This window comes from Theropithecus gelada, chromosome 17 (genome assembly GCF_003255815.1).
Source record: "Theropithecus gelada isolate Dixy chromosome 17, Tgel_1.0, whole genome shotgun sequence".
NCBI classification, from domain to species: Eukaryota; Metazoa; Chordata; class Mammalia; order Primates; family Cercopithecidae; genus Theropithecus; species Theropithecus gelada.
The window spans coordinates 70,603,611-70,624,847 of record NC_037685.1 but is presented as its reverse complement, the minus strand read 5'-3'; the positions used below and the strand labels follow the sequence as shown (position 1 = coordinate 70,624,847).

The 21,237-nt window shown below is 40.8% G+C and overlaps 1 protein-coding gene across 4 annotated transcripts in view; it reads left to right on the top strand.

Moving 5' to 3' along the window:
- LHFPL6 (LHFPL tetraspan subfamily member 6) overlaps window positions 1-21,237 on the top strand; it is a 256,816-nt gene that overhangs the window by 212,203 nt on the left and 23,376 nt on the right. For all 4 annotated transcript variants that reach the window (XM_025364528.1, XM_025364530.1, XM_025364529.1 and 1 more), the window contains one exon: window positions 8,824-8,922. In XM_025364528.1, coding sequence (XP_025220313.1) covers window positions 8,824-8,922 — 99 coding nt within the window. The remainder of the gene's footprint in view (window positions 1-8,823; window positions 8,923-21,237) is intronic.

Below are 21,237 nucleotides of genomic sequence, written 5' to 3'. Positions count from 1 at the left end.
TTGAACTCCTGACCTGGTGATCCATGCACCTCGGCCTCCCAAAGTGCTGGGATTACAGACATGAGCCACTGTGCCCGGCCGATATATTCTATAACTACGACCCGATATCTGGACTTCAAAAACACATGTGTACAAAAACACATTTTTCTGAGGATTTTAAAGTACTAAATAAATAACATTACTACTATTTGATATTTAACAAATATTGTGAATGAGTGAGTTGGATGCAAGTAAACATAGAGTGTGTGGCCTTCCAGGACGTGTAATACTTACAAATAACTGCAATGTAAGATGGTCAGCCTCAATTAAAGGGTAGAGAGTGCATCAAAACAGCAGCTCCCAGGAGAGGCAAAACCTATAGCTCATTGCTGAGATGACCAGGAAAGGCAATGTGTTGAGGCTTCTAGACCTTAAGTGGTAGTATTTTCTGAACATTAAAGTTAGCAGTGAGAGTGTCTCAGTCAGAGAGAAGGGATTTAACTTCCACAGATGAAAAAGCTCAAAATGTATTCAAAGAACCAGTAGTAGGTGTGGTAAGTCAGGGATCCCCAGTCAGAAATGCCTTTGAGACTGGCCAGGGCACCCAAGCAGTTAACAGGATGACCAGGACCTGGCTCCAGCCAGCCACTTGCAGGCTCTGTATTAGCATATGTTTCAATTATTCAAGAGATACAAGAAATCTGGACTTAGAGATGCTCAGTCCCACTTAGTAAAACATGATGGTGGTCAAATCCAATATGTGTCTGGTTGAACTCAGATTATGGGTGGAGAGTGCGTGACCATGGAGTAGAGTTATGTCCAAGCACTGGGATCACGATAGGAGGAAAAGAGGCCTGGTCTGGGATCCAGGAGGCCCGGTATTAATCTGAGCTCTGCGTCCTTGGACAGGCTTCTTACATCCTCTGTGCCTCGGTTTCCAGAAAGCACTTTGATAGGAGGTGTGGTTTACTAGAACCCAACCAAGCCTTCTTTTTTTTTTTTTTCCTGTAGACTAAAGAATGTACTCCTTGGGTTTTCAGGGTCTGAAGAATTACACTACTGACCCCTGCTCTTGTTCCTTCCCCACCACTGTATTTGTTTTATTGTTACATTTCTTGTTCTTACATTTTGTAAAGGGGCCATTATCTAGGGATGAAAATGGACAAAACTCGTGTACATAAATTAGCATATGGAGAATTTGAGATGGAAACATGCCAGCCTCTTCCAAAGAGAAGTTCAGATAACAGGCTGCAAGATTGAGCAGCTTTCATGAGAACAGTAAAGAAAACAATTTCCCTCGGTGCTTACCACAGAAAGGAAGATAAAGGAACTGGAGGATGGATAAAAGTATCCAAAACACATAAAAGATGAATTGATGGGAAACACTGGTGTGACCACTCGAGGGGCCAAGGGTGGAAAAAGTCATTCCATTAAAAAAAAAAAAATAAACAGTGGAAAAAGAATGGAGCCACAGTCATGGAAAAAAGTGAGATCACATTTAAAAACTTGCAAGATTGGCCTGGAAAAATAAGGCTTTATGAGTTTAACATGAGGACTCTATTCTTACCACCTGTGGAGAGTAACTGGCATTGGCTGACTAGAGGTTTGTTTTGCCTTCTTGGCAGGAGCTGAATTGTTATGTTAATTGTCCGCTGGCTAAGTGTTAAGTACTGTGTTTGAATAGAAAGAGTTTTGCAGAAGGGAAAATTCCCAGCCCCAGGTTCTTATTCTGACCACTGAGCTCTTTACAGACTTCAGACTTCACACACTCAAATTCAAAGAAGCAATTAGTATCATGGCCGATATTTCTAGCATTTTGTGAAATCGAACAGTTTCTACTAGGAGCTCTCCTGCAGGTGGTTTATGGCCAGAGTGTATCCAGGCTCAGGTTTGGGCCCAAGGGACCATTTGGAGCTAAAGAACAGACTTTCAGCACAGCAGCATTACCCACCTTTTTAAAATTATGTATGCCAGCTCTTTTCATTCGCATTGGCTTCTCCTTAGAGGTCATTCCACTGACTTGACTCTTAAAATATTGTAATTGTCCTTGAACAGCGTGAGCCCCAAAACCTCAGGGCACTCAGGATGAAATGGTGTAGCAGTCAATGCATTATTAAAATGAACTTTTCCAAATTTAAGAATTATCAAGTCATCTGTTGGATTATTGCTTTTTCTTTTTTAGGAGGCAGCATCTCTGTACAATCCTAAAACCTCTTTTAAAATGATCTTCCTCATGGCCTTTTGCCTCTAGATTGCTGATTGCAGCAAGGTGCTGGTAGAAACTAAAGATTGAACTAATTTGCAGTAATTTGTGATTGACTTATGACCCCTTAAAAGTTGCAAATCTTTGGGGTTGCAGAAATAGATTGCTTCTTAATTGCAAATGAGCTTGTAGCTGCACATGATCTCACACCTCTTCCTGCAACCCACCTTGATTCCCACCTTCCTCAGGTTGCTGACTTGCTTCACAACATTTTCCCTCACTTTCACTCCTATGCACAAATTTCCAAAAGGTGTGATACTGTGACTTTTTTTTATGTTGTCTTTTATGGCAGTGACAAAGGAATTTGATTGAAATTAAGCCCATGTGGTAACCACAAGGTTTAGAAGTCTAATAAAGAAAACCCATGCAAATAATATTAAAGCTTGTAAGCTAGAGATTCTAACTGAGCCACTTACAGAAGCAAGTTAGGCAACTAGAGGTCTTAAAATCTGTCAGGTCACTAAGACATCATTTGAGCAATGACTTCAAATTCCAGAAAATTTTCTGGGCTCCATTTCTGCATACTGTATGATACCCAAGTGGTATCTAATTCAGGGATTTCTAAACGGTGCTTCCAACAAACATTGATTTCCACAACGCGGGCTAAGATTTAACACTGCTGGAACTGAACAATGGCAAATTTCTTCCATTAAAAAGATGTTCTCAGTTTTACATTTAATTGCTTCTACTTTACTTTGCAAAATAGTACTTCAGTGTAGACAACAAAATGCTAGTTGACTTCAGTCCTCTCCCAAAAGGCAGTTAGTTAACATTCGAAGTATCCTTTTCAGAAATCTACATTTCAGGAGAGGTTAGTTAGCCTGTTCCATTTCCTAACCAAAGACCATACCACAGACATGCTTAAAGGCCAAGCTTTAGAATATCACGATCTATACTTGCCCCAGAAGTTTAATAATTAGCATAAATTGTGTTTAGAGATAATTTTTAATTAAGGAAATGGATGATGTTCAAGAAATACGGTGGGGTGTTAAGACCAGTATTGGCTCTTCTGTCCTTGTGTGAGTGGGCATGTACCAGAGTTTGACTGGTAAGAGAAATAAACTCTAGATATTACCAGCAGGAAGGGATGTAGCCTAGAGATTTAACGTTTTTTGTAGACCTACTAAGAGGTCTGAGAAAGTGAAGGTCAGAGAAGCTGCTTTGAAGAATTCAGGAAATCAGGAAGTGCTGGGATCAACAGAAGCTACAGCTGATAATCCACCTTTAGAGGGTGATGAGGAGGGGGACACCTGGAAATCACTCCCAAAATGTCACTGTCTGTCTGCAGAAAGGCTTGCCCCTGGCTGCAGGTGTGAATGTGGAATACCAGTTTATCTCTTTTATCTTTTATATTCCACATGAGAGCTTCTTATTGACACAGTATGACCCAGAACTCCCACTAGTGTATGAAATATAGTTTCCTGGCCTCTAGCCCTACCTAAAAGGAAGAATTTTAAAGAGCAGTGATGATTTTGATTGTTAACAAGCACTATTAGGCTTAAGGCCTAAGAATCTGACAAGTCCAGCATTCTTTTAAAATGTGTCTTATATCTAGCACAGCCATCCTCCAGTAGGACTACAGTTATGGAAATGGTCTGATTTACGCTGTCCAATATGGTAGCCACTAGTGCCAAGTGGCTGTCAAGCACTTGAAATGTAGTTGGTGCAACTGAGGGATTGAATTTTTGAGTTGTATTTAATCTTAATTAACTTACATTTAAACTTAAGGGGCTACCTGCGGCTATTGGCTACTGCATGGGGCAGTCCAGGTTTAGCTCTCTCTCTTTGGACCTGTGCTCCCTCTCTGCTTCCATTTAATGGAAAATATTGTGGCCTGATCTGACTTAAAGTTTCCCTGAGCTGTCTCATAGTTGTCTATTGTGTGTTGAAAATTTCATGTGAGGTCTTTGTTGCAATGACTATATGATGGAGTTGTGTTGGTCATGGGGGCTGGTCACTGGATTTCACTGAGCTTACAGAATTGGTCTTCTGACTCTTTTTGGTGCCAGCTTACTAATCAACGTTTGTTGCATATTTGGCCAAATTTGATCTGAAACTCCCTTTTACCATAACATACAGTGGTAGCAAGTTAGTGGGGAGGCCACCGAAATGTCTACCTACATATTCTAATAATTGCGATAGCCAATTAGCCTGATCGTATAGTTTGTAACATACATTTTTCTCCCAGAAATCTTTCTCAAATTTTTGGAGTCTGCAGTTTCTTTCCTGCTAGCAAATACTAGCAGATGACAAAACAAGAACTACATAAATATTAATATAAAAATTCAGATAAGCTAGTTGCCCTCCACTGAACAACTTTTTAAAAATGTGAGCCTATGTTCATGGTATATTTTAAAAATTCATACATGTACCACAAATTTCCTGTGTATAAAATTGTTCCTAATTTATATGGTTGAATCTACATTTCAAAGTAATGTGGCTGGGTGCAGTGGCTCACACCTGTAATCCCAGCAGTTTGGGAGGCTGAGGCAGGCAGATCATGAGGTCAGGAGTTCAAGACCAGCCTGACCAACATGGTGAAACCCCGTCTCTACTAAAAATACAAAAATCAGATGGGCGTGGGGGCACGCGCCTGTAATCCCAGCTACCCAAGAGGCTGAGGCAAGAGAATTGTTTGAACCCGGGAGTGAGCCAAGATCGTGCCACTGCACTCCAGCCTGTGAAACAGAGCAAGACTCCATCTCAAAAAAACAAAACAAAACAAACAAAAGAAAACCAAAGTAATGTAACCCACCCTAGGTTTGGCTGCTTGCTGGTAGAAAGCCAGACAGAACACAAGAGACAAAGTTTGGTGGGAGGAAAATCAGGTTTAATCGGATAACCAGCAACCTGAGAAGATGGCAATCTAGTGTTCTAAACACCATTTACATTTTAAAATTTACCATAGGGCTTTTAAAGGGAAACTTGGTATAGGAGACATTCAGGAGTAGTGCAGGGTGCACGGTCTGTGTATCTTGTTCTCGTTAAATTGAACTAAACATGGTCTGAGAAAACCTCCATACTTCCATACGTAAGTTCTTGAGGATGAACCATAACCTGGCTTAGTAGGTAGACTTAGTAGAAAACCTAATTTAGGAGTGTGCTTCTGTAACAATAGCTGCATCTCAGCCAATCCCAGCAGCCATACTTCCAACAACGCATATGCTGCTGACTGTTCAAACCATGTTCAGATAAGCCAAACACCAAGCTGTGACCAGTCCATCTGTTTCTGTACCTCACTTCTGTTTTCTGTATGTCACTTTCCTTTTTTTGTCTATACATTTGCTCTGACCATAAGGTATCCCTGGAGTCTCTCTGAATTTGCCATGATGCTGGAGGCTGCCTGATTTGTGAATTTTTTTAACCCTTACTCAATTAAACTCTGTTAAATTTTATTTTCACATTCTGACGGCCATCTTGGGTAACTGCCTGTCCAGAAGTCTGGTTGGCATTATCTTGACTTTGATGATGGTGGGCTAGTGGTGGACTCTTCCTAAGTGGGAGGATTCTGCCATGGGGCTCCAGCCTGGTTTGTTTCAAGAGCAAGAGCATAATTAGATAAGCATGCATTGTTGGAGGGGAGTGTCTAGAGAGGGAAGGAATGAAGGGGTGAGAGGGGAGAGAAGGAAGAAAAAGAAAGTGGGTGATTTTTAAAACCAAGGTCCCTGGTTACAGTATCACCAAAACAGCCGAGAATTCCACAAAAGACTCTGACTGCTAAGTATTTTGCCCCTTGGAGAGCCCCTGTCCTAAGTGTTCCTTCCATATGTAAGCTCCTTTCTATTTAGTGTCCCAAAGTGACTAGCATAAGACTGGACCAAACTAGGTGTTTTCATGACTTCATGGCACATAGTTTTTACTTGTAATGAAAAGAACGTTAGCAAATAACACTGTTTTTCATTTAGTTGTCTATCAGGTAAGGAGGAGATTACTGATAGCTTAAATCAGAAGTCTCCAACCTGTTTTTCACCAGGGACCAGTTTCATGGAAGACAGTTTTTCCATGGACTGAATGGAGGAGGATGGTTTCAGGATGATTCAAACACATTACATTTAGTGTACACTTCATTTCTATTATTACATTGTGATTATATAATGAAATAATTTTACAACTCACCATAAGGTAGAATCAGTGGGAGTCCTGGGCCTATTTTCCTGCAACTAGACAGTCCCATCTGAGGGTGATGGGAGACAGTGACAGATCATCAGACATTAGATTCTCATAAGGAGAGTGCAACCTGGATCCCCTGCATGCGCATTTCACAATAGGGTTCGTGCTCCTATAAGAATCTAATACTAGGCTGGGCGCAGTGGTTCTGTCATCCCAGCACTTTAGGAGGCTGAGGCGGGCGGATCACCTGTGGTCAGGAGTTCTAGATCAGCCTGGCCAACATGGTGAAACCCCGTCTCTACTAAAAATACAAAAATTAGCTGGGTACAGTGGCAGGCACCTGTAATCCCAGCTACTCAGGAGGCAGAGGTTGCAGTGAGCTGAGATCACACCACTGCACTCCAGCCTGGGTGACAGTGCGGGACTCCGTCTAAAAAAAAAAAAAAAAAAGAACTGATGCCACTGCAGATCTGACAGGAGGCAGAGCTCAGGTGGTAATGTGAGCAATGGAGAATGGCTGTAAATACATATGAAGCTTTACTTGCTTGCCTGCTGCTCACCTCCTGCTCTGTGGCCCAGTTCCTAACAGACCATGGACCCATACTGGTTCATGGCTCAGGGGTTGGGGCCCCCTGGCTTAAATGTTACTATTTTTCATTTTTCTTGCACTTAAATACTTTTTGTCCAGATGCCTTTCTGTATTTGTCATCCTTTAAAAAAAATTGCTCACAGGATCTTCTCAGAAACTGGTGCTTCCTATTAAGACCTGAGTATCACAGACATGATACCTCATTGTTTATTAAACATTCATGGAATTCAGTTTACACAAAGCTTGGCATCCTCATTCATAATTTCTTTACTTAATGGTGCCTAAAACTAGTTTGGAGTTGTCTTTAGAATGCTATACATTCTATCCTAAGGGAAAAAGCCTAAGGAAATTGGCCACTAGGATATTTTGTCTCGTCAGCAAAAGATTGTATAACTGCTTTCTAGATTATTCTTCAGCTTCAACATAATTCATATTTATGCAGTTGCATATAGGACATCCTGGGACTAGTGATTCACAGTTTCAATGATTCTTTTAGCACTCCCACAAGTAGATGGCCCTCTGCATTGCATATAGAAGGCCCTTCATGTCGACCAAGGGGCAGACTGGGGAAAGCATTACCAGGGTAGGAAACGTATCAGGATGGGTGTGGGGGTGAGGGAGGCCTTTCCTTAGAGCTCCACAGAGTGGTTGAGGACAGGGATGGAAAGCAGCTTGCTCTCCCTTAGTTACCTGTGAGGAAGCAGATTATTTGTATGGATTACTACTGCTCAATTTATCCACCAGGGGTGATGGGGGTGGGGAAGAAAAGGAAAAAAGAAGGCCGGGAAGGGACGTGGTGCAGAAATATTGAAGACCTCCTCTCGTAGATACATTCTAGGCCCTGCCATCCTCCTCCACATTACCATATTAATAGATTTTCTCATTTAGGGGTCTCTCTCGTTCAGCACCTGATAAGCCACTTCCCCCACATTAGACTACCTATCTGTTGGTCCTATGGGTTCAGCACATTTGTGGTACTCACAGGTGTTGATAACACCTGTGATTGACACAACAAGATCTCACTTTCAGATTAGCACACAAATTCAAATAGTGAGTGCTTAAATCTCATTTAGCTTCTTGTAAAACCGTATGAGGCTTTGATGCAAACTAAAGACTCACCAATTGAAAGCTGTCAGCTCAGAGAGTGCTGCCAGGATAACTTAATTTATATTAAGATAAAACCGTCACTTTCTTCAGTTTAGTCATCAAAATTTTTGGTTTTAGCTGCAAGGGGTACTTAGATTATAATAAATGTCTGTCTTCCTGAGTCTTTCTGAGATGCGTGGATGCTCAGTGATTCTCCACATCGCACAGTAATGGGCAGGACAGTTCAGAGGTTTGAGGTTTGATGAATGTGCTGAGGCCATTCATGAAACTCTATGTTCTTTCTGCCCCTGGCAAAATTTGACAACACTGAAACACTCTATTTTGAGCCTTAAATAGGAAACAAAAATCTAATGAATAATGAATGATGAATTTAGAATAATGAATAAGAAATTATAACCTATTAGGAACTTTTGCTTGCTCTTGAAATACTTGTTTGCATGGATTAATGGTGGAATTGGTTGGCTTTTTACAAGAATGATTTAAAAAGCTTCTGAATTGTATTTCCTAAACAGGATTTGCAAGGCTTTTAATGCTTTAAAAGGCAAAGTTGGACCCAAACTGAGCTGTCAAGTGTTTTTTTTTTTTTTTTTCTTTTAAGCTGACTTGAAATTGTTGTTGGAGTCAAACTGACCTTAGATTGCTTAAAAGAGTTGTGGCTGGTGCTGTCCAAAAAGTAGACGCTACAGTCTTGTTATATTGCTAAATATTGATCCCACCACCTTTATCTAGTGATGCAGAGAAGCACTGGTAAAGCCCTCTTCTTATCTCTTTGCAGGCTTGTTGATTGGTGCTGGTTGTGCTCTCTACCCCTTGGGCTGGGACAGTGAGGAAGTCCGGCAGACCTGTGGCTACACTTCTGGCCAGTTTGACCTGGGTAAGCTCTCTTCATGGATGGCACTCCTTTTAGAAAAATAACCTTATCTGATGTTTCACAGAAGCAGAAAGTGGAAAGGGGACAGATGAGAAAACCCTATCTGGGTATTACAGCCAGCAAGTCACGTGTAACAGTATAAATGTATCCATTTATTTAGCGAAGAGCTATTGATAATCTACTGTTTGCTTAGTGCTATGATGAGTATCATAGATGCAAAGATAAGAAATGGCCCCTGTCCTGAAGAGTTTATACTCACTGATGACTTCATTTTTCAAAATCATGTATGTTTTACCCATTGCATGGGCTACAAATAATTCTGTAGAATTTGCAGCCTGAGAAGAGGCGGCAACAAAACAGTCAAGGAAATGATAATACAAGCTAAGCAATTCAAAGCAATTTCACATCAGTGGTCTAATAAGGCCACTTTGTCAAAGAGGTGAGAATGGAGTTCGGTCTTGAGCAAAGTGCTACATACGGATTATCAGGATTAGGTGGAAGCACCTTGCAGGTGAGGAATACAGTACACCAAAGGCACAAGGAAAGAATGGGAAAAGCTCATTGGGAGACCGCAGGGATTCCAGCAACAGAAAGTCGGGTGCCACTCTGATAAATGTGATGATTGGGTGAGAGTTTGCATATTGATAAAGGGCTCTTAACTCACAAATTTGTTTTTCTGCAGACTAATAAGAAAATTTCAGGTAGTTTTCACTTGTAACCATACTTACTTATGTTGCACTCTATAAAATATTTTGCAGAATATTCCATGGTTTGCATCCTTTTAGTTTGTAATAATTGGGTAATATTTCACTTGCTTGATAAACCTCCATTTACTTAACCATGTTCTTATTTCTTTCTAGCTGGGCATTTAGTCTATTTCAGTGTCTGTTGTTTTAAGACATGTTATGACAAGTAGTTTAATGAATGTAAGTGCTTTTCCTACTGAATATTTTCTTAGAATCTTTTTCTAGAGTTGGTATTACTAGATCAAAGAATATGAACCCATAAAACACTTAGCATTGTATGGGAAAAGAAATGCATTTCTATTCCCCATTGCTAGATTCAAACCTAAGGCTCTTATAGCAAATGGCAGATTAACAAGAGAAAAGCATACAAATTTATTTAAAATAAAAATTTCATGACACGGGACCCCTCATAAAGAAATGAAGACTTGGAGAAGCAGGTAAACCTGTATACTTTTTATGCTAGGTTTAATGAAGAAGTGGATTGTTGTGGAGAAGTATGACTGGACAAACAGGGTATTATCTAGTGGTAATAAACTATAGAACTTAGCAAGACCTGTTTGTTCAGACTCCTCTCTGTGTCCTTATATTGCCGGAAGTAAGAATATTCCTCTCTTTTGGGTATAGTGAGAGCATCTCTCCAATGATGGTCTTATGATCTGCTTCAGAAGAAGGTCAGATCATCCTTTCTAGGTTTTATGACCTGCTTTGGGAGAGAAAGGCAGCAGGGGAATGTGAGAGAGACTTTCCTGCTTCTGCTGCTTTCTCAAATGCCAAGGTGCTGCATTTTAGGGTAGCATGTCCTGAAGCCCATCACTATCAAGTGATAGCAAATATATTTTCCCCTACTATATGGATGGACAGACTGAGATTCTGATAATTAGTACATAGTCAGTTACTAACTTAGACATCTACTTTTTACATTAAATATTTTAAGTAGAAAAATTGTGAGGGAATTGGTCTAATAGCAGTATTACTATATTCCAAATATTAATTTTAAATTTTTATGTTAGAACGTCTATGAAAAAAACTTCTGTTGGATTCTGAGAAAAAGGGACAGAAAAAAGTATCAAAGGTCTGTGAATTTGAAAATGAAAAAATGAAGCAATTTTTATTTGACTTCATGGATGACAACCGCCCTACTTCTGTCGAATATAATACTGGCTCTTCTGGTACAGAAGACTGTTCTAAATACCACCTGATTTGCATGGATAGAACAAATAAGAGATTTCCTTTTAGCATTCTTCCCTCTTTGATGACAAGGCTTTCCTAAATCTGGTTTAGTTTGGGATTGCCATAAATGTAGAGAAGGGGAAAAAATGCTGAAATGCTGGCTTGCAAAGCTGACTGCCAACTTTTTTTTTGGAAAGCAAACTGTGTCTAGGGGAGATATTTTAATACAGTGCTTGGCATTTTTCTTTCCCTGGTGTTTGAGGCATTCTTGGCTGTTCAACACAGGCCTCAACTTGATTATGATCCTGTGTGTGCTGACCTGTTGTTATTGTGTATTGCTATATTAATTAGCAGATTATAATGAAGTTCAGGTCCTGTTATTGCTATTTTCATTACTGCACCTCAGTATTTTGTATGTCCCCAGCATTACGGAATAAAACTTTGAATGTCAAACTGAACGTTGAAAAATACTTGTCTCTTGCCGGGCGCGGCAGCTCAAGCCTGTAATCCCAGCACTTTGGGAGGCCGAGACGGGCGGATCACGAGGTCAGGAGATCGAGACCATCCTGGCGAACACGGTGAAACCCCGTCTCTACTAAAAAATACAAAAAAACTAGCCGGGCGAGGTGGCGGGCGCCTGTAGTCCCAGCTACTCGGGAGGCTGAGGCAGGAGAATGGCGTAGACCCGGGAGGCGGAGCTTGCAGTGAGCTGAGATCCGGCCACTGCACTCCAGCCTGGGCGACAGAGCGAGACTCCGTCTCAAAAAAAAAAAAAGAAAGAAAGAAAAATACTTGCCTCTTTACTAGTGGTAATAGTTTTTTAATGTTAGTATACACTCTAAAACCACTCTGGCAATTTAAAAAACTATAAAGTTGTTTTGATTTCTGATCATGTGTTTCTAAATTTCCTTAGATTGGTTGATGAGAAAAAGAAAAAAAAAACTGGCATCATCCACAGATAAAATGAGTTCTAGGTCCACTGCGAAAGTTTTTTGGGGTTTATCAAGGTCTGTTTCTCTAGGTTACTGTTATCTTTTTGGATTCTGTTATCTATTCTTTGAAAAGATAGACCTAAAGAGAAAGTATGGCATAGAGTTATCTCCTGTAGCCCATCCCACTTCACTTTCCTTTTTTTTTCTTTTTTTTTTTTTTTTTGAGACAAAGTCTCACTCTCTCGCCCAGGCTGGAGTGCAGTGGAGAGATCTCAGCTCACTGCAACCTGCGCCTCCCAAGTTAAGCGATTCTCGTGCCTCAGCCTCGTGAGTAGCTGGGATTACAGGCACCCACCACCAGGCCCAGCTAATTTTTGTATTTTTAGTAGACATAGGGTTTCATCATGTTGGCCAGGCTGGTCTCAAACCCCTAACCTCAAGTGATCTGCCCCACTCAGCTTCCCAAAGTGCTGGGATTATGGGCATGAGCCACCCTGCCTGGCCCATCCCACTACACTCTCTATGCTTTCTACCTTTTAAAAATCATTACTGTTCCCCTGAACACTGATGAAAGTTGAGCTCCAGTGACTTAGTGAAGTCACAAATTATGAAGTTAGATAGGGAGGGTCCCTGCTGAGCTTCAGGGTGAGGTCATGAGTGAACATTCTTGGTTAAGATGGCTCCAGCAAACACGCTGCTTGCCTCTGCCACACCTTGCCTCAAGGATTCTGAGAATCCGAGTTTGTTTCTGCCTCTTCGCAAAGGAGACAGCACGTAGACACTTCTTCCTCCCAAGGGTTGTGAAATGTTAATGTTATTAAAGCTCATGCCCTTCCTATTGCGCAATACGTGTCTCTTTTTTGGTGTGCTGTTTTTGATATGTTGTTACTCTCTGATCTGGAGCATCCTGAAGGAAATAATTGCTTTTGCTCCTACATAGAAGATTATTTAAATAGTGCATTTATCTCAATGAGTCAGCCAACAAATATTTATGGAGTGCTTATAATGTACCAGCCCATGGGCTAGGTGCTGGGGATGTGGCATCAGCAATGAGTAAAAAATGACACTATTCACTGCCCTCAGGGAACTTAAATTAGCAAGGGAGGCAGATGTTCAAAAAGATAATACAAATGTGAAGTATGTTAGAAAGGAAAAGTGTTGGGTGCTAGAATGGAACTTGTGGTTGACTTGCGACATTATTCCACACTAGTTGTTGCGTCTAAACCAGAGCTTGGCAAACACTTCTATAAAGGGTCAGATCATATCTTCAGCTTTGTGAGTTATATAGTCTCTATTGCAGCTACTTAACTCTGCAGAAAAGATAGATGGCCCCAATAGAAGTTTATTTTTATTTTATTTTTTATAATTTCAACTTTTATTTTAGATTCAGTGGGTACATGTGCAAGTTTACTACATGAGTATATTGCTTGATGCTGAGATTTGGGGTACGATTGATCTCATGACCCAGGTAATGAGCATATTGCCCAAGAGTTAGTTTTCAACCCTTGCCCTGCTCTGTCCCTCCCCTTTTAGTAGTCCCCAGTGTCTATTGTTGCCATATATATGTCCATGAGTACATAGTGTTTAGCTCCCACTTATTAATACAAACAAGAACATGCAGTATTTGGTTTTCTGGTTTTATATTTACTCACTAAGGATAATGGCTTCCAGTTGTATCCACGTTGCTGCAAACGACATTATTTCATTCCTTTTTATGGCTGTGTAGTATTCCATGGTGTAGAATACTTCATTTTCTTTATCCTGTCCACCATTGATGGACACCTAGATTGATTCTATGTCCTTGCTATTGTGAAGAGTACTTTGATGAACATATGGGGTACATGAATCTTTTTGGTGGAATGATTTATTTTCTTTTGTGTGTGTGTGTATATATATATATATATCTCCAGTAATGGGATTGTTGGGTCGAATGGTAGTTTTTTGTTTTTTTTTTAAGTTCTTTGAGAAATCTTCAAACTGCTTTCCACAGGGCTGAACTAATTTACATTCTCACCAAAAGTGTATAAGCATTCTTTTTTCTCCATAGCCCCGCCAGCATCTGTTGTTTTCTGACGTTTTAATAATACCTATTCTGACTGGTGTGACAGGGTGTATCTCCTTGTGGTTTTCCATTTCTTTGATAATTAGTGAGGTTGAGCATTTTCTCATGTTTATTAGCTGCTTGCCAATTAAACTTTATTTACAAAAACAAGCAGTGGAGCCACAGTTTGACAATCCCTGATCTCAGGCAAAGCATACCTCTGGTGTGCCAGAAATGGTTACGTTTCTCAGCTGTGTTCATTTATGGATCCTTGCAGCTCTCAGGGCAACTGGTCAGGACCCAGGACAACTGGTCAGGACCCAGGCACTGAGCAGCTCTATCCAATTACCCTAATACCCTGTGTATATACTACAGTTTTCTTGTTGGGCGGGCAGTGGGAAGGAAGGTGGGAAGCACTGTGCCTCAGCCTTGGTCACCCCACCCCTGACACTGGCATGGAAAGCGAAGGCTTAGGCTCATTTGGATCAGTGAGTCTAGAGGCATCTTGGGGAAGAAGGGACCCTATGCGTAAGGGAGAGGCCACACATTCCTGGCTCTCCCTCCTCTGGCAACCCCCTCTGACAATGGGGACCTGCAGGAGTGAGCAGCCTGCAGGGGTAGAGGTGGGCAGAAAAACTAGTCTGTGGAGCAGTCATCCCTGCAGCTGGCCTTCCCTAAGAACGACCAGCCTCACTGACACACAGTAATTTATTTCCATATTGGGTGATGTTTGAGGCCCGTTTACTCTTGCAACTGAAAGTAGTTGGACTTGTATTTAGTTGCTATCTCATATTTCAAGGGCACCTGACCTCACCTGGGAGCTTCCTCAGGAAGTATTGTACAGGCAGAGCTCTCAGCCCTTGGAGGATTTAGGTAGGTAAAGGGTTTGAGTCTGTGTATGGTTTGGGGTGACACGGAGAGGTAGGTTGCAGAGAGGGCAGGAGGAAGAGTCAGGAAAGAGGCTACTTTATGTACTGCTTCCCTGTTTGGACAGGTTTTAATTCCAAGTATCAGCCATGGTACAAAATAATCCTTTATTTAATTTAAGAGAGCAGGAAGAGCCTCCCAAGGTCAGAACATTTAAACTGGGTTCAAAAATGTAAGTAATAGTTAGGCAAGAAGGATTTCATAAAAACCTCACATATGTAGTTGTAGTATAATGTGTAGGAATCTGAACAAAACCTGCTTTAAAAAAATATCTCTTTTCCTTAGGAAGGAGAATTGGAGAGAATTTTTTTATATGCCTTAAAAACAATTTTATAATCCTATTGATTCTTTCTTCAGCATTTTTATATTTTATTACCTGCAGGGCTCTGAAGCAATCTTGCAAAAGTATTCACTTTCACAAATCAAAGACTGTTACTCTGCTTACTTTTGGATCACACTAATTTATGAAGCAGCAAGGAGTAGGTGTGAATCCACACATTTTTTAAAACAGAGAAACAAGAGTTCAGACAGGCTGCATAATTATTTCATTTGTGGTTTAAACGAGTATCCCATGTGATTTAGGTGCAAGTGGTCAGTGAGCATACTTTGAAAAACAATTGTCCTTAGTTGTATAGAAAAGTATTTTTGTTTCGTACTTTGCCTTGCTTAACAAACATTCATTATGTTTTGTATAGACTAGAATGCTTTAGGTGTAGGTTATAAAAGTCTGGCTCAAACTGGCCAAAACAAAGAAGACGTGTGATATCTCTTATTATAGCAAGGCAGGAGCTAAGGTCAGCTACAGACGACTGACCCAGGAGCTCAAAGGTGTTTTCCAGGGACATGTTCAGGAAGAACTGTCTGTAGATTGGCTGTAACCATGCGCCATCTGTACACTGGCTTCATTTTGACGTTAGTTCTCCCCATGGTTGTAAGTGTGTTTGGCACTTGTGGCTTTAAACATCCTTGTTCATGCCAAAAGGAGAGGACAGGCTTCTCCCCAGGGATGGACTCAGCATCTCTCTCCTCACTCTAATTGGGCCAACGTTGTCATGTGTCCACTCAAAGGGATAATGGCTGCCAGGGAATGCCACATGCTTCTTATGGTTCAGCTTAGATGCACTTAGAGTTTTATAAGACTTGATTTTACTGAGAAGTAGTGGGATTTGTAAGAGGAAGATGAGATAAAAAGGAGAAAAGGCATTTTAGTCTTTTCTTTCTTTTGTCAGACTTCACTGCCTGTGGTCCTTCCATCAGTGCAGCCTGTGGTTGTGGACAGAGGGTCAGTCGTGGCAGGTGTTAACAATGCTGATTTTATTTATTGCTTTTTGAGAGAATAAAACAGTATAAGTGATAAGAATACATAGTGTCACAGCATCTGGCACATAATAAAAGCCCAGTAATGTTTACAGTTGGACAGGACCATTTAAATGCAGATTTGCTGATCAATCTTTATGCTGCCTTTTACATTCCACAACAGTGAGTTTGCGTTTACACATTAAGCATAAGGGCTTTATAATCAGGTTATCCAATTGATTTAATTCATGCCTCAGAGTTATTCTCATCCACCAAAGACTTCTCTAATTATATCCTTGTGATCAAAAGTAGTGTTTCAATTAATTTGTCTCGCTATTTTACCAAGTAAATTTGAGTAATTATTGCTTTCATTTTGCTATTTAATTTGATTAAGAAGCCATCAATGGTTCCTGTTCTTGAAATTATGCTGCTGGCTTCTTAAGAGCAGTGCCATAAACTCGAAACTCAGAGCCTCCCAGTGTTGATAAAGATGAGAGTCTGTTTCTTCCAATTTTCAATCAAAGGAAGAAATCTCTTCTACTCTAATCTGAACAGTGACTGTCCCACATCTCTTTGGACACATGTCCTTTAGCTCTTGACCCCTGACTCATGCTGTCTCGCCTCTCAAATCTAATCATACGTGAGAAAAAGCTGTTTGCAATTTCTGGCTAGGTCAGCTGGGTACAAATGCAAACAAAAGTATAATTTTTTTAAAAAATTTTGAGCTCTTGGTGCTAGTGGGTGCTTCTCAAGCGAGGTAACCTGCTATTGGTCTCTGTGACATTTAACATGACGAGCTTCATTTTGGTCAGAAGTTACAAGGTTCCTATAACGCCTGTGGACTTTTTGCTTCCTGCTCAGGCGGGCCAGGCAGCTCTGTACAGTTTCTGCAGGCATCTGAGTTGTGTGCCAGAGCAAGGTTCTCCTGACTCAAGCAGCAAGTGTTTGCAGAGAGCAGCAGTTCAAGTGTCTGTCACTCAGCTCAGGAAGAGACTCGTAACACTTGATGCCTTGGTCATTGCTTAGAGTAAATGGATTATTCCATTATGAGATTGCTATTTGGGAGGCTGGTTAATAGTAAGGTATTGAATATGCATTGATATGTAGGCAAATGAAGGTCATTAATGCAGCAATGATGTCCCACCTCCCAAATGACTATTAACTGAATATTTCCAAACTTTTGACACTTAAATCCAAAGCACTGGAAGTCATGTAGAAGGTCCAGCATGAGCCTGGATTTCCTCACCCAGAACTGTAGCACAGGAGAATGACAGGAAAGCCAGGCAGCTGCTGTGAATTCAACAGACCTAAATTGGGTAGGAACCCATGGGGCCACTTAGGAACTTGGCTCCAAATGATGCAGGGAAACTTCCGCAGGCCAAGGGAGCCCACCCTGGCCAGTGATGACATGACTGAGCAAAGTGTTCAGGCACCCACAAGGCAACAATAATCAGCTTTTCTGGTTACTCAGCCTTTCTTAGGGGCCGCTTTCCATCAGATAAAGAGTTTTCTGCCTTTACTCTGGAAGTAGGGAGAATACCACGTTTTTCCAGGGACGTTCATTCAACCTGCCCATTCCAGTGGGTTCCACATTATCAAAATCAGAGCAGGAACATTTCTACTTTATAACTTAGTAAACACCTCTCATCCTGCTTTGGGAAAAAGGACCCTATTTTGTACAATCATAGATTCAATTTGATCTGCTTCCCTAAGCACAGCTTTGCAGGTCCCAGATGAACCTGTGGGATAGGATTTTTCAACTTTGGTGCCTAGCTTGGTGTTTGGTGTTCAATAGATTCACTTACTTCCTCAGCAAATATTAAGCACATTCTAGGCATCAAAATTTGTGCCACAAACATAAAATTGTGAATAAGATAGACATGATTCTTACTGGCATGTCATATATCTGCCATCTATTGAATGGTTAAAAACTTGGGAGAATGAGAGGAAAGGAAAAAGGGAAAGAAGGAAGAAAGGAAGGAAGAAAAGGAAGGAGGGAGGAAGGGAAGGAAGGGAAGGAAGGAAGGAAGGAAGGAAGGAAGGAAGGAAGGAAGGAAGGAAGGAAGGAAGGAAGGAAGGAAGGAGAGGGAGGGAGGGAGGGAGGAAGAAAGACAACCTGCTATGAATTTTTGATCGCAGAAACAGCAGCTGCCATCGTGTTTCTGTATATATTTGGCCACTGATGTCCTGCCAGGAATCATGGCATCACTCGTTAAGGGACTAATGGCCTAACCACCTCCCAGAAAAAAAATTACAAAACCAAGTCAGGGTAATCATTTAAAGAACCAGATACCCTGATAGGTGGGGAAAAAACATGCTCTACATTCTCTTTTTCTCAAGTCTATTTTGGCTTTATTTCAGTGTGGGTCATTCCTACTCTTTTATTTATGCCTTTGTAAAGCTTCATTCAGTGGCTCACAGAGATTTATAGCAGGAGAATTCAAGCAATTGAGGGAAAAAGGAAATCTCTTAGAAAACCTGTAGGAAATAAGATTTCTTGAGATATGGTTACAAAACTATTGGGGAGAATATGCTACTCTCTTTTTTAAAGATTCTTCTTCATTTTTTTTCAATGTTGTCCTTTTATTAGTTTAAAAAGAAAAAAATATGTACCTGAGTTTGCCTTTTCAATGTAAAGTACTTAAGGACATTTAGGAAATTGAGCTGTTTCATTCTAATTATTTTTTGTATTATATGTTCTCAACCATTATATTGTTTCCCATCATTTCAGCCAGAATATATAAAATATAAAAGATAAAGAAGCCCCTTTTTATCATTAGTGGCTCTGTTGTCAGATAGTCATTCCTGAGAGCTGTGGACATTTGTAATGCTGTTGCCCTTGTACTAAGAAATCAAGACTGAAATAATTTTTTTGTTCTTTCTGGTTTTGTTGTTGTTGCTTTGCAATTGTTTTATGTCACAGTTATTGATTATTCATTGCAGTCATTATTGATACCTGTCTCTCTTTATTCTCTCACTTCTAATTTGTGCCCTTTGTAAAGATCATAAATCATACTATGAAAGAACAATCTTCAGTCCTTTTTTCTGAGGATTTTGTATCCTTTTTTATGTTGTTGTTGTTGTTGAGACCGAGTCTCACTCTGTCACCACGCTGGAGTGCCGTGGCGTGATCTCAGCTCACTGCAACCTCCGCCTTTCAGGTTCAAGAGATTCTCCCAACTCAGCCTCCCGAGTTGTTGTTGTTGTTGAGATGGAGTCTCACTCTGTCACCACGCTGGAGTGCAGTGGCGTGATCTCAGCTCACTGCAACCTCCACCTTTCAGGTGCAAGAGATTCTCCTGACTCAGCCTCCCGAGTAGCTGGGACTACAGGCGTGCACCACCACACCCAGCTAATTTTTGTATTTTTAGTACAGACGGGGTTTCACCATGTTGGTCAGGATGGTTCTGACTCTTGACCTCGTGATCTACCTGCCTCGGCCTCCCAAAGTGCTGAGGTTATAGGCATGAGCCACCATGCCCAGCCTGTTTTTTTTTCCTTGTTGCCTACTGCAACCTCTGCCTCCTGGGCTCAAGTGTTTCTCCTGCCTCACCCTCCCAAATAGTTGGGATTACAGGTATGCACAACAATGCCTGGCTAATTTTTGTAATTCTTAGTAGAGACAGGGTTCACCATGATGGCCAGGCTGGTCTCGAACTCCTGGCCTCAAGTGACCCTCCCACCTCGGCCTCCCAAAGTGTTGGGGTTACAGGCATGAGCCACCATGCCCGGCTGGATTTTGTATCTTTGAAGCATTGATGTTTATATGTTCTGGCTACTAGTTTTTAACCTCCTGATTTGGGGTGATATTTTGGATAGGTGGAGATGTTATTAATCTTTTTGGGATATCTGGCTAAGTAAGCTACTTTGGGTTGGCAACTGGATGTTTTGATGAATTGGTAGAAGAGTTAAATGTTACGGTAACCTTTGATCTTCAGATCGATTTTAACTTAAGGTCTCCAGACCAATTAAGTGGTTCATAGTCCATCAATAGGCTTCAGAGAAATTGAGAACCTACTGAAATGCTATGCAATTTTCATAGGCTTTTGGACATGCGCTTTTTTCTGGAGAGAGTATTCATAGCTTTTTGTTATTATTCAAATGGATTCCTGACACCTGAAGACTTAGAACCTATAGTAAAAAACATTTGGAAGTCTTACATGGGAAAGCTTAGAGATCTGAACTCTAGACCTCACCTCCCAACAATCCTCAAATTCCCCCAGAAAGCTGGAACACAATTGAACCCCTTTGACTTGATTTCATTATCTGCGAGAGTATTTGTTAAGGGATGTTATACAGAAACACACCTCTGCTTACAAGAAGCATTGTGCAAATAAGTACTCCCATACAACAGTTCTTTTTTATTTTTATTTTTAATGACATTCTTGCCTTTTTTATTATTTCAATTTTCATTTTAGATTCAGAGGGTACATGTTCAGGATTGTTACATGGATATATTGTGTAACACTGAAGTTTGGGGTACAACTGATACCATCACCCAGGTAGGGAACATAGTACCCCATAGGTAGTTTTTCAGCCCTTACCCCTCTCTCCCTCTTGCCTCACTCTAGTGATGCCCTGTATTTGTTGTTCCCATGTTTATGTCCATGCCATGCACCAGTTCTAATTCAAAATCACATCTGTGAAAATGAGTGTTCAGCCTTCTTAGTGAATTGAATATGCTTCCACTTAGGATCTTAGCCAGTTTCATTAGTGCCGCTGTTAGAGATGGTTCTTCACAGATCTCTTGTGTCTTAGCACAACTTGTCAGCAGACACACTCTGTTCTGAACTGTCATTTCAAAGATGTTTGTATAGTAAACAATCTTGGAAGTAGAGCAGAGGACAGGTGTGTTTAGTGTCCATTATAATAAAAATGATACCTTTCTCTGGGGTAAATAAAGATTGAGCAGATTTTATTGCAGTCCATTATAAAAGATTCAAGTTCCCTTCGTTTGGGTTCCTCAACTGTGACACAGACCCACTATGTTTGCTGCATTCACCTGGGCTGTTTTGCGTCAGCCCCTGTGAGGTGAGGGTGACAAGGGGAGTGGATATAATAAACATCAAGTTCACACTGCCTGCTGTGCTGTGAGTAATACAGTCCTTTATCTCTGATCCAAGAGTCTCCTATCTTTTGACAGCATCCAAAACTTTGTGATAGTATAACTTGTTACATTGCAAATAGAGTAAAATATCAAACTCTT